At 44.2% G+C, this 14,611-nt stretch overlaps 1 protein-coding gene across 1 annotated transcript in view; it reads right to left on the bottom strand.

Moving 5' to 3' along the window:
• The window catches only part of cdcp1a (CUB domain containing protein 1a), a 113,318-nt gene that overhangs the window by 60,604 nt on the left and 38,103 nt on the right, over positions 1 to 14,611 (bottom strand). Inside the window, exons 2-4 of the mRNA XM_072560378.1 lie at positions 14,284 to 14,496; positions 8,492 to 8,845; positions 3,176 to 3,505 (exon numbers count right to left, since the gene is read on the bottom strand). Coding sequence (XP_072416479.1) covers positions 3,176 to 3,505; positions 8,492 to 8,845; positions 14,284 to 14,496 — 897 coding nt within the window. The remainder of the gene's footprint in view (positions 1 to 3,175; positions 3,506 to 8,491; positions 8,846 to 14,283; positions 14,497 to 14,611) is intronic.

The raw sequence follows: 14,611 nt of genomic DNA, 5'->3' as shown, positions 1-14,611 counted from the left end.
GCAACACATTTTCAGCTCTGCAGGATCTGCAGTCCTCACTTTCTCCTCCTACCTGTAGCTAGGGTCTAATCACTTGTAATAAACAGTCAATTTTGTTAAGAGCAGAATCCTGGTTCTTATATTTATTTGAGGCAATGGTCTCGTGACGGGGAGGCAATGATCTGGTAGTATTAGCATTGGACTATTAATCCAGAAACTCAGCTAATGTTCTGGGGACCTGTGTTCAAATCCCACCATGGCAGGTTGAGCTCACAGGATTAGAAATTCTAAAGTTCTGAGGAAGGGTTGCTCGACCAGAAACCTTAACTCCGATTGCTCTCCACAGATGCTGCCAGACCTTTTCCGGCAATTTCTATTTTTGTTTCAGATTTACCGCATCCGCAGTTTTATTTCAGTTTTTATTTGGAAAATTCTAAATTCTCGGAAATGGCTTGCCTCTCATTCGGAGACCGTTTTCCGGTGCTGGAATCTCAATGGGCTAGGTTCCATCTGATTCTCACTGTCGCCTCAGAGTTCCACACGCAGGAGTGACTCCCCAAACCAGAAGTCAACAAATCCGTACCTGCTTGACGCATGTGGACCCTCTGAGCAACTGGAATGCCTTGGTGGAACATTCTCCACCAGAGATCCATGTCATGACTAAAGAGAGAATCATAGAATCGCTACAGTGTGGAAACAAGCCCTTCTGCCCCACAAGTCCACACCTACCCTCCGAAGAGTAACCCACCCAGATCCATTCCCCCCTATCCTATGTTTACCCCTGACTAACGCACCTAACTTACACATCCCTGAACACTATGGGCAATTTAGCATGACCAGTCCAACCTAACCTGCATATCTTTGGACTGTGAGAGGAAACTGGAGCACCCGAAGGAAACCCATGCTGACACGAGGAGAAGGTGCAAATGCCACTCAGTCGCCCGAGGCTGAAATCGAACCTGGGTCCCTGGCACTGTGAGGCACCATCAAGGAACAGAGGCACACTCTCCTAATGTCACTTCCTCTCCTTTTTTCCTTGTGTTTCTGACAGGAATTCCAGGCCTAGGAGCAGGAGGTAGGAGATCCTGACTGACACACAGAGTGGGAGAGGAGCCACCATATTAAATAGTTGGCAGGGCTCCAAAGCTACAGAGTCTCGTCTCCTGGCACAAAAGAGCTATTCATTGTGAGGTGTGAATCATTCCCATCTCCCAATCAGTCATGCTTAATGGAGACTGGGTGGTGCAGGGGACGAGCTCCGAGTTAGTGAATCAACTCCAACAACTGCCTCTGTTGATACAACGATATTGATTTTTTACTGAGAGGCAGAGAGAGGAGACTGATCTGGGCACATTAATTCACATTCTCTCACTCTCAGCTGCACTCGCTGTTCTCCCACCCCCGCACCCTCCCCCACATCATACTCAGCACCTGTCAACTGGGTCGGGGAGAACAGAAAGCAGGAAGAAAACTGCAAATTGCAAATCAAAGTTTGTCGTTTGCGTTCACCGGTGCAAAACGTAAACCTCTCGTCACGTCCAGGTGCTGACACCTTTCCATGGACTGACCATGGTCCAAGTAGATCACAAGTCCTGTCTGAGAGCAACTCCCAGCCTAGTCAAAGACAAACCCTAACTTTGACAGTCTGACAATACTATGGACACACGTGAGCACACACACACAGACACATGTGTGCACACACAGACACACGCACACAGAGACACACGTGCGCCTGCACACACACACACACACACACACACACGTACACACACGTACACATACATATGCACGCAATGATAAGCTGCCAGGAGGAAAGCGAGCACAGAAACATTACAGAAAAATTAATTCATGTTGCTGTGGCAACAGGGCAAAATGCCAACAAAAGTGCACAACTGCAAACTCTGAACGGGCAGCGATAACAATTAACTGAGAACAGGCTTAGCCAAAGCAGTTATGTAGTTATAGGTTCACTGAGTTGTTCAGTGATTGCCAGAGTACAGGGAGAGTGGGAAAATAGGTTGGTAAAAGTACCACTTCACCAGGAGGCAGCAACACCCATCTCCTACAACCCAGCTGCACAGTGTCATGAGAGACTGAGAAACAGATCATTACTCAGTCAGAGAGCGATAGATTGGTATTAGGGTAGGGACTAAACCACAAAGGGTGGGGAGAGTGGAAAAAGAAAGAGAGTAAGTTTGGAAGAACTGTAACCACAAAGAAAGAATTGCATTCCTGTAGCGCCTTTCATGGCATCCCAAACTCCTCCATAACCAACAAATACTATTGAACTGTCATCATTGACATAATTAGGACATGCAAATGTGTGGCACAGTAAGGTCCCACTTACAGTATTTTGTTAACGACCCAGTAAATGTTTAACGATGTTGGTTACAGGAGGAATACTGGCCAGGACAATTCACAGTGATATCCATGGGATCTTTAAACTGTCCCAAAAGATGGAAACGCACATTGAGTAAGCCATTTAAGAGTGGGATGGGGAAAAACGTTTCCAACCAGAGAGAGTGGTGAGTCTTCGGAAATCTTACTGCAGAGACCAGTTGGAGGGGAAATCATTGAATGCTTTCAGGAAGGATTTAAATACAGTTCTCAGGGCTAAAGGGATCAAGGCAGGAAGAGGGGACTGAGTTGGATGATCTGTCATTATGGAGCAGTTTCAGACAGATGAAAGTTGTCAAGAAGGCAGACAGAACATCAGAGCAATATCTCATCAGGAAAGCAGCCCCTCAGATAGTGCAGAAACCCCCCGGTTAGCGCAGCGGCCCTTCAGATAGCGCAGCGGCCCCTTTGGATAGTGCAGAAACCCTTCAGATAGTGCGGCGGCCTCCCCGTACCATCCTGAAGAGTCTGGGACTCAACCCACATTAATTGAAGTCAGAGTGTACGTGAAGAGAAGCTCGTCTTGAAAAGAAATGAACAACAATTTACAATCTCCAAAGCACCATCTGATAAAGCAGTGGAAATAGATTCAACGTGAGCATTCAAATCTAAAGTGGTCAATCATTTAATGGAGGAACCGTGAGATCCTTTCCATTTTTAATATATTCTTGGAGTGACGTATCAGCGGCAGGCGCAGTATTGTTACCGATCTGTAATAGTCCAAAAGTTCTTAATGAGCCAATCCATCACCTTCTGGCTTCAAAAAGAGCCCCATCATAGTAACTGAGAGAATGCTTACCTCTATGCTGAAGGAGATCAACCCTGAACCTAAAGGTTAGCACTTGGGGACTTGTCTGGTCCATGTCACAGTTCTGCAAAACTAGAACAAAATCTGCTCGATGCTTCCCTTCCATTTTCCCAATGACTGGCTGGCTTGTGTAGACATCCGCCTTCCTCTTGATGCACTGTGGGAAGGTCAAAGTCTCATAGGTGACATTAGCATGGTAGTTAGAAGGGATGGAGAACTGCCAGGACATCAGCTCATCGTTTGGAAAGCCATCGGGCCAATCAGCCGACATGAAGCTGGCCGGAAAACCTGGCTGCAGATTCACATTGATAACACTGAACTCTGGAATCACGTGAGAAACAAGTAGTTAGATCTCAGAACTTCCAAACAAATATATTAATATCAAGCAATAGATCCATTAAGACTGGCTGTCACCGACCCCACCCCAGCCAAGGGACCAATCCCACCACCTCACCACTTGGCACTTTGACTATGAATGTTTCAAATACAGTTGGTTCAGAGTGCAACTTTTACAAGAGAGCAAACTTAATTTCCTTGATGCTTCTCATGAACTTTGCTTGATACTTTCAAACATAACGACCTCACTCTCTATCCTTTCAAAAACTGTCCAAGGGATGTAAGTGGCGCTGATTGGGCCTATCCCTAATTGCCCTAGAGGAAAGGGTGGGGGTAATCGATCTTCGTGAGCACACATTTTGGGCTAATTTCACCCACAGTGCTGTTTTATTAGATTCCCAACAGTATGGAATCAGGCCCTTCGGCCCAACAAGTCCACACAAACACTCTGAAGAGTAACCCACCCAGACTTACCCCTGACTAATGCACCTTACACTATGGGTAATTTAGCATGGCCAATTCACCTGGCATGTATGTCTTTGGATTGTGGGAGGAAACCGGAGCACCTGGAGGAAACCCATGCAGACACGGGGAGAATGTGCAGACTCCACACAGATAGTTGCTCGAGGCTGGAATTGAACCCAGGCACTGAGAGGCAGCAGTGTTAAGCACTGAGCCACTGTGCTGCCCTGACCCATCAGTCCTGGCTCCCAGTCCAGCAATACCTCAATTAAGAAAGTTTAAAAAAAAAAATCACACAACACCAGGTTATAGAAAAAAGAACAAAGAAAATTTACAGTCCAGGAACAGGCCCTTCGGCCCTCCAAGCCTGAGCTGATCCAAATGTACTGTCTAAATTGTCACCCAATTCCTTAGCATCTGTATCCCTCTGCTCCCCACCTACTCATGCATCTGCCCAAACGCATCTTAAATGAATCTACCGTGTCTGTCTCTACCACCTCTGCTGGCAACACATTCCAGACACCCATCACCCTCTGTGTGAAGTACTTGCCGCATGTATCCCCCTTAAACTTTTCACCTCTCGCCTTGAAAGCGTGACCTCTCGTTATTGAATCCTTTACTCTGGGGGAAACAGCTTATCTCTATCTACCCTGTCTATACCCTTCATGATTTTGTAAACCTCAATCAGGTCCCCCCTCAATCTCCTTTTTTCGAAAGAAAACAAACCTAAGCTACTCAACCTCTCTTCATAGCTAGCACCTTCCATACCAGGCAACATCCTCGTAAACCTTCTCTGCACCCTCTCCAAAATATCCACATCCTTTTGGTAATGTGGTGCCCAGAACTGTACACAGTATTCTAAATGCGGCCAAACCAATGTCTTGTACAATTTTAACATGACCTGCCAGCTCTTATACTCAATACCCTGTCCAATGAAGGCAAGCGTACCATATGCCTTCTTGACCACTCTATCCACCTGTGCAGCAACCTTCAGGGTATAATGGACCTGCACTCGCAGATCTCTGCCCATCAACTTTTCCCAAGGCTCTTGCATTCATTGTACAATTCGCTCTGGAATTAGACTTGCCTACATGCATCACCTCACATTCTTTGGAGATACCAGTGTTGGACTGTGGTGTACAAAGTTAAAAAATCACAACACCAGGTTATAGTCCAACAAATCTAATTGGAAGCACTAGCTTTCGGAGTGCCGCTCCATCATCAGGTGGTTGTCACAAAGCTAGTGCTTCCATTTAAACTTGTTGGACTATAACTTGGTGTTGTGCGATTTTTAACTTTGTTCACCTCGCATTTGTCTGGATTGAACTCCATCTGCCACTTTTCTGCTCAACTCTCCAATCTATCTATATCCTCCTGTATTCTTCGACAGTCCCTTATGCTTTCTGCTACTCCACCAATCTTTGTGTCATCTGCAAACTTGCTGATCATACCAACAGTGCCCTCTTCCAGATCATTTATGTATATCACAAACAACAGTGGCCCCAACACTGATCCCTGTGGAACACCACTGGTCACCTTCCTCCATTTCGAGAAACTCACTTCAACTACTACTCTGTGTCTCCTGTTGCTCAGCCAGTTTTTTTTAATCCCCCTAGCCAGAACACCCTGAACACCATGTGACTTCACTTTCTCTATTAGTTTACCATGAGGAATCTTATCAAATGCCTTACTGAAGTCCATGTATATGACATCAACAGCCCTTCCTTCATCTATCAACTTGGTCACTTCCTCAAAGAACTCTATTCAGTTGGTAAGGCATGATCTCCCCAACACAAAACCATGTTGCCTCTCACTGATAAGCCCATTCTTTTCTAAATATAAATAGATCCTATCCCTTAGTACCTTCTCCAGCAACTTTCCCACCACTGACATCAGGCTCACTGGTCTGTAGTTACCCAGAATATCCCTACTACCCTTCTTGTACAGGGGGACAACATGAGTAACCTTTCAGTCCTCCGGCACCTAACCGGTGTTTAAGGATGCCAAAAAGATATCTGTCAGAGCCCCAGCTATTTCCTCTCTTGCATCCCTCAGCAACCTGGGATAGACCCCATCCGGTCCCGGGGATCTGTCCACCTTAACAACCTCTAGCCTACCCAACACATCTTTCCTACTTATGTCAACGTGATCCAGAGTAATCAAACTTCTATCTTTAATCTCAACATTCATCATGTTCCTCTCCTCAGTGAACACTGATGCAAAGTAATCATTCAGAATCTCACCCATTCTCTCAGGTTCAGCACACAGCCTTCCTTCATTATCCTTTAGTGGACCAATCCTTTCTTTAGTTACCCACTTGCTTCTAATATAAGAATAAAATGCTTTGGGATTCTCCTTAATTCTGCTTGCTAAAGCTGTTTCATGACCATTTTTAGCCTACTTGATTCCTTGTTTAAGACTTGTCCTACTCTTCCGATATTCCTCCAGGCCCATTCTGTTTTTAGCTGCCTAGACCTTATGTACACTTCCCTTTTCCTCTTGGCTAGTCGTACAATTTCTCCTGTCATCCACAGTTCAAGAACCTTGCCCTTCCTATCCTTTGCCTTCAATCGGACATGCCTATTCTGCGTTATCTTTGAAAGCCTCCCACAAATCAAATGTGAACCTCCCTTCAAGTAGCTGTGTTCAATCCACATTTCCCAGCTCCTGCCAAATTTTGATATAATTGGCCTTGGCCCAGTTTAGTACTCTTCCCTTAGGACCACTCTCATCTTTGTCTACGAGTATTCTAAAACTTAGAGAATTGTGGTCACTGTTCCCAAAGAAATCCCCCACTGCAACTTTTACCATCTGTCCTGGCTCATTCCCCAGTACCAGGTCCAATATGGTCCCTTCCCTTGTCGGACTATTGATATACTGCTCTAGAAAACTCTCCTGGATGCTTCTTACAAATTCTACGCCATCCAGACCTCTGACGCCAAGTGTATTCCCGTCAATGTTGGGAAAATTAAAATCTCCCATCACCACTACCCTATTGCCTCAACATCTTTCCATAATCTGTTTACCTATTTGTCCTTCTACTTCATTCTCATTGTCAGGAGGCCTGTAATACAGCCCCAACAATGTAACTGCACCCTTCTTATTTTTCAGCTCCACCCATAATGCCACACTACTCAAGCCCTCCATAGTGTCCTCCTTTAGCACAGCTGTGTTATCATCCCTGACCAGCAATGCAACTCCATCACCACCACTATCTCATTTATACTATCTTAATGATTCTTACAGTCTCCAGTTTCGACCTTGCTGCCTACTTGTTTTCTCTACTGGTTCCCAGCCCCCTGTCACATTAGTTTAAAACCTCCCTAACAGCAGTAGCAAAAACTCCCCCAAGGACATTGGTTCCAGTCTGGTTCAGATGTAGACCGTCCATTTTGTAATAGTCCCACCTTTCCCAAAATGGATGGTCTACTTCTGAACCAGACTGGAACCAATGTCCTTGGGGGAGTTTTTGCTACTGCTGTTGGGGAGGTTTTAAACTAATGTGACAGGGGGCTGGGAACCAGAAGGGAAACAAGTAGACAGTGAGGTGGAAACTGGAGACTGTAAGAATTATGCAGATAGTATTAATACTGGGAAGAGTAGGCAGAGAGCTGATGAACACAGAAGAACTGGTGGTCTGAAATGCATTTACTTTAATGCAAGGAGTATAGCGTGTAATACAGATGAACGTAGGGTTTGGATTAGTGCCTGAGAATATGACGTTATAGTTCAACAGGTTTATTTGGAAGCACTAGCTTTCGGAGCATTGCTCCTTCATCAGGTGATTGTGGATTGAAGGAACAGCACTCCGAAAGCTAGTGTGTCCAAACAAACCCGTTGGACTATAACCTGGTGCTGCGTGATTGTTAACTTTGTTCATCCCAGTCCAACACCAGTGTCTCTAAATCAATTAAAAAAATACTCATTTTTGAAAATCCCTGTAAGGCAACAGCCCTCCCTGTCTCGATATCCTCCTACAGCCTGGCAATCCTCAGAGATATCTACACTCCGTTAATTCGGTCTTGTTGCAGATCCCAGAGCTCCTCCGTTAGAGCTGCTCCACATTCCTACCACTCCTCAAAACCCTCCACTCCCTTATCAATCAATAATGTATCCAATTCAGTCTTGACTACATTTAAAGATCCAGCTTATGCCTCTTTTGGGAAAGAGAATTCCACACCCCAATGTGAATAAAAAAGGAGATCTCTTATTCTTAAACTATGTCAGCCTTTTGCAGTCACCTTCACGTAAGCAGGGAAATATCCCGCAGTAGCCACCCTAACAATTGCGCTCAAGATTTTTGCTGTTTCAACAAGCACACATTGTACACAAGACAGTTTGAAATCAAACTAAACCCCTGTTCTCCCAAAGATATCGTTAACACCCTCCAATGGGAACAGAGAGACAGGATACACAATACAGGGGTGTTAATAATTGCATTTTATGCTAAAAATTAAATGTTTCTAAGTGTAAGGTTATCTTTTGACATTAAGTAAACATGGAACATACTTCCAATAGGAAGAACGAAGAACAGCTGAAATCCTGCACCATCAATCGGCTCAGTCCAGGGGACTTTTAGCATGACTACTGTTCTGCCCTGGACCTTCACATTAGAGATGGTGCCATTGCGACAAAAGTTACCAACTAGGACGGCACTTGTGGCCTCGGAGCGTAAGTGGCCCTTGATGGTGTATGTGAGAGAATCCTCGCACTCAACGGAGTCGATCTGCTCCAAGTGATTGTGTTCAAAACTCATGTGCACCCCCACTTTGTAAGGTACAGTAATGTCCCAGATGTAGGTCCTATTGAGCTGTGGCAACTCCGGCAGATTCACTGCATCAGTCAGGTTGGCCTCTTCGCTTTCTGAAAGGACAATTTTTTAAAAATTAGACAGGAGTTTACACTTTCAATTTTTGCTAAATTGTTGCTTCAATTACACAAGATCGCTCCATCTGACCATTACCTCATGTCTACATAGGAGCCTGGCCAAAGACAGAAGGTGTGATGCCCCACCCTTCCTGGAGGTCAGTACCACATGAAGCAGACTGGGAGCAGTGTGCAGTGTGCTGGCCATATCTGTCAGCTAGGGCTCCCTGATTGGACCATATTAACAGCCCCAATCAGGAAACTTGTATTCTATAAAGGTCCAGCTGGCACACCTTATTGCAATCACTACATGCAACAGGGCAACATCACTTAGCAGCATACTGGGAGGAGGGTGCAGCAAGTCGGGGTCTCATTGGGAAGCAGACTGGGAGGAGGGTGCAGCAAGTCAGGGTCTCATTGGGAAGCAGACTGGGAGGAGGGTGCAGCAAGTCAGGGTCTCATTGGGAAGCAGACTGGGAGGAGGGTGCAGCAAGTTGGGGTGGGAGTGGGAGAGGGAAACCGACGTGAAAAGATCGGTAAAGAGCCTTTTCAACTCATTTCTCCTTTCAGAGCCAAAGTGCGACATCGCAGGAAAACAGTTTGGTAATTGGTGAGTATTTCTTCCACATCTCTTGATTGGTCAAGTGGTTGAAATGAGGAGACATTATTCCAGTTGAAGAACACAGCTAGGAAATTCACTTTTAAAATACCTTACATCCAAAGTATTTCATTAGAATAGGATAGAGGTAGATGGACTGGTGATACGTTGCGGCTACAGTATGTGGAGGAGTTAGTGGACCCAGGTGCAAATCACAGTGACCACATCTGCAGTAAATGATGGTTTACTGGAGTAGATTCAGCTCAGATCTGGTGAGCTGGAGACTGGGCTGCTGGCACTATGGCATCTCAGAGAGGGTGGCACTTACCTGGATGCTAATGTTCCAGAAAGCAGTCACACCCTTTAGGTTAATCTGGTCCATGGTCAGGGACAGGAAGGATGAGAAAGCGAATGAGGCATGTATGAGTTTCTAGAATGTAGCTCTGGAGGAACCTCAACCAAAGCCCTTATCCAGTAAGTACAAGGTCTTACTCATGATGTAGACAAGGGCAGAAACTGCAGGGAGGATGAGTGAACTGACCACAGCACCATAGTCCCGAGAATCTTTCGTGTGGGACAACAAAGACAGATATAGTAATCGAGGATAGCATATTTAGGGGAATGGGTACTGTTCTATTCCAAGACAAAGTTACATTGCCTACCTGGTGCCAAGGTTCGGGACATCTCTACTGGGGCTGGAGAGCGACTTGAAGTGGGAGGGCAAAGATCAAGTTGCCATGGTCCATGGAGGTGCCAACAACACAGGTAAGACTAGGAAAGATGTTTGGCTTTTGGATCATGAAAAGCTCAGGGCTAAGTTAAAGGGCTGAACCAGAAAAGGTGATACTGTCAGAATTACTACCTAAGCCACGTGCAAATCGCCAGAGCCTAAATATAATTTTTTTTCTGTATTCACTCATGGGACATGGGCGTCACTGGCTGGCCATTCCCTAGTTGCCTTTGAACGGAGTGGCTTGCTAGGCCATTTCTGAGAGCAGTTGAGAGTCAATCACATTGCTGTGGATCTGGAGTCACATGTAGGCCAGACCAGGTAAGGATGACAAATTTCCATCTCTGAAGGACATTAGTGAGCCAGATGTATTTTTCCCAGAATTGACGGTGGTCAACAGTAGATTCTTAATTCCAGATTATTACTGAATTCAAATTCAAACATCTGCCATGGTAGGATTTGAACCCAGGTCCCCAGAACATTAGCTGAGTTTCCGGATTATTAGTCTAGTGATAATACCATGAGGCTGTACCTTAGAAAAGTAAAAACTGGCGTGGTAGAAATGCATTCCGATTCATAAGCATTGGCAGCAGTACTGGGACCAGGCAACTTGTATAACTAGGGTTGGCAGTAGGGCCTTAAAATAAATTTTTGAGGGGGAGGGTTCAATTGAAGGACTCTTTAAAACAATCAAAAATGAAACAAAATTGCCGAATAATGAAGATTTGAACAATAATTGAAGTGTGAAAGGAAGGGCAGAAAATAAGCAAAAAATTGTAACAGAAATTAGAACACAATAAATAAGAATGGTAAAACTCAAAAGCTTAAGGTTCTTAGAATGTGTGCATTTGTAACAAGATAGATGAGTTGATGGCACAAATAGAAATAAATGAATATGACTTAATAGCTATTACAGAGACACAGTTACAGGGTGATTTGGATTGGGAATGTAATATTCAAAAGGTATTATATGCTCCAGAAGAAAACAGGGAGGAGGAGGAGGTGGGTAGCATTGCTGATGAAGGAAACATCAGTACAGTGGTTAGTAGTGATAAAGATGCAATAGGTTGTGATATGAAAACAGTTTGGGGAGAAGGGGGAGGGGAATAAGAAATAGCAAGGGAAACAAGGAATGGGTTAGAATTGTCTATCAGCCCCCAAAGAGCTGCCTCACTCCTGGATAAGTATAAATCAGGAAATAACATAGACATACAATAACAATTTGTATGGGTGATTTGTTGTGGGTGATGTTAATCTGTGTATTGACTGGATAAATCAGACTAACTACAACAACATGGAAGACAATTTGTAGGAAGCATCAGGGATTAGCCAGGAACAGGTTATTTTAGATCTAGTGACATGCATTGAGGGAGGATTAATAAGGAATCTCTTCCTATGGCTAACCTACACATCCCTGGACACTATGGGCAATTTAGCATGGCCAATCCACCTAACCTGCACATCTTTGGACTGTCAGAGAAACCAGAGTCTAGATTAGAGTGGTGCTGGAAAAGCACAGCAGCTCAGGCAGCATCCAAAGAGCAGGAAAATCGACGTTTCGGGAAAGCCCTTCATCAGGAATAGAGAGCTTTTGCCCGAAACGTCGGTTTTCCTCGGATGCTGTCTGACCTGCTGTGCTTTTCCAATCTAGACTCTGGTTTCCAGCATCTGCAGTCCTTGTTTTTACCTGTAAGAGAAACCAGAGCACCCGGAGGAAACCAGAAGATTGGGAATTCCTTTTTTTTTTAAAAGAAAGGGACTAGCTGCAGATGTCTAAAAGGCTAATGCAAAAGGGAGAAAATTGATTACAAAAGTATATGGCAGGAAACATTAAAACCGACCATCAAGAATACAGGTATATAAAAAGAAAATAAGCAGCTAAAGTGGGTAAGGAATACTTTAAGGATGTGGCTAAGAAACTGACAATTGGGAAACATGGAATGGCAGATAATTTAAACCAATACTTTGCATTAGTTTTCTCAATGGAGGACACTATAGACATCAGATAAGCAAGGTGTCAATGGGATAAAAGGTCTATCATAAGGGACAAAATGTTTGATGAATTTAATGGGACAAAAGGCAGATAAATCACCAGGACCCAATGGCCTGTATCTGAGAGAGTCTTAAAGCAAGTGGATGCAGAGATAGTGGAAGCATTTTTCAAATTATTCCTGAATTCACTGGATTCTTGGATGTTCCGGAGGATTGGAAAACTCCCAATATGACACCCCTATTCAAGAAGAGAGCAAGACATAAAGCAGGAAACTGCAGGCCAGTTAACCTAACATCTGTCATTAGGAAATACTAGAGTCTATAACAGGACATTTGGAAAAGCTTCATGCAATTGAACAATGTCAACATGGTTTTGTGAAACGAAAATTATGTTTGACAAATCTGCTAGAGTTCTTTGAGGATATAACAAGCAGAGCTGATAGAGGGAAACTGGTCGATGTTGTGTATTACATTTCCAGAATTCGTTTGATAAGCTGCCACATGAAATGTTTAATGTACAATACAGGAGCTCACAGTACTGGATGCAATGAATTAGCATGCATTGAGAATTGAGGTAAAAACAATAACTGCAGATGCTGGAAACCAAATACTGGATTAGTGGTGCTGGATTGAGAATTGGTTAAGCACACAGAAGGCAGAATCAGGATTACTGGCTCATTTTCAGGTTGGAAAACCGTAACTGTGGGGGTGCCACAAGGATCAATTTTAAGGTCATAGTGGCTCAGTAGTTAGCACTGCTGCCTCACAGGACCAAGGACCTGGGTTCAACTGCACCCTCAGGCACCCTCTCCCAGTGTGTGTGGGTTGCCTCCAGGTGCTCTGGTTTCTTCCCACAATCCAAAGATGTGTAGGTTAGAGTGATGGGTCATGCTAAATTGTCCCATAGTGTCCAGGGATGTGTGGATTAGTGTGGGAAATGCAGGGTTACAGGGTTAGGATAGGGAGCTGCGTCTGGGTGGGATGGCCTTCAGAGGATCAGTGCGAACTCGATGGGCCAAATGGCCTGCTTCCACACTGTAGGGATTCTATTTATATTGGTGACTGGAGGATGGGGCAATGTGTGATGTATCCTAATTTTCTGGTAATACAAACGTAGGTCAGAGAGCACACAACGATGATGACATCAGGGATCTGCCGCAGGATATAGACTGTATCAGTGTGTGGGCAAAAACCTGGCATATGGAGACTCATATCTGGAGGTGGGAGGTCATGCACTTCAGTAGGTAGAATCAGAAGGCAGACCATCACTTAAATGGAGAGAGACTCCAAAAAAGTGCAATATAGAGGGATCTGGGTGTTCTTGTGCATGAAACACAAAATAACCTTAGCATGCAAATCCAGCAGGTAATTAAAAGGTGGCAAATGGAAAACCCTTTCTTGCTAGGGTTTTGGAGTCTGAAAACAGGGAAGTCTTGTTACAACTGCACAGAGATTTGGTAATTTTGCATTGGGGTACTGTGCGCCGTCTGGTTTGTTGTATTGAAGAAAAGATGTACTGGCCTTGGAAGCAGTTTGAAGAGATCGCCAAGGCTGATTCCTGGAATAAAAGGGATGACTCATTAAAGATGGCTAAATAGGTCAGCCTTTTATTCATTAGTGTTTAAAAGAAGAGGTTTTGGTCTCATTGCAACTATAAGATTCTGAGAAGGCTCGACAGGGTAGATGTTGAGAAGATGTTTTATTGGTGGAGGAATCTCAAACTAGGGGACACCGTTACAGGATAAAGGGACATTCATTTAAAACTGAGAAGCAAAGGAATTTTATCTCCCAGAGAATAGTGTATATCAGGAATTCTTTAGCCCAGAGAGGTGGTAGATAGATTCTTAAACAAAACTAATCGGGGAGTTGTGGGCTATGAGTTGTGTTCTGGGGCAGAACAGGACAGACTGGAAGGACTGAATAGCCGATTCCCCCTCCTACTTCTGATGTTTTAAATTCTTAACGGGAGGGCTGAAGATTCCAATGAACCTTATGCAAATAAAGAGAAAGGAGAAAAAAGGAAGACCCACCCTCACAAAGGTTTAGTGATGTCTTGTCAGAACCTTTCAATCAGAGTCAGAGTCAATGTAGTAAATGAATAAGGTAATGTCTCACCAATATTTATTTGGACTTCAGCAACAAAATTCTGCTCAGGGTCACTGCAGCTGAAGTCAAATTCAAAATCATTTCCTGGATTGACCTGGTAATCGTCATAACATTCTTCTTCCGTAATGCAAATTTTGCAATCAGAAGTCTGCAAACCCCCAGGTGCTTGCTTGATGTTTATAGTCATACCCTCACGGGCAGTGACTGAGATCATTTCAGAGTCTGTTCACAAAACAAAGCAAAAACAAGAAATAAATACTTGAGCCAACGCTTCCTATAAACACTGTATGAGTTACTTCACAAAATGTTTCCATTATCCATCAGGTTAAAAAAAAAG

The sequence above is a fragment of the Chiloscyllium punctatum genome, chromosome 41 (genome assembly GCF_047496795.1).
Source record: "Chiloscyllium punctatum isolate Juve2018m chromosome 41, sChiPun1.3, whole genome shotgun sequence".
NCBI classification, from domain to species: Eukaryota; Metazoa; Chordata; class Chondrichthyes; order Orectolobiformes; family Hemiscylliidae; genus Chiloscyllium; species Chiloscyllium punctatum.
This window is presented reverse-complemented; position numbering and strand designations above follow the sequence as displayed.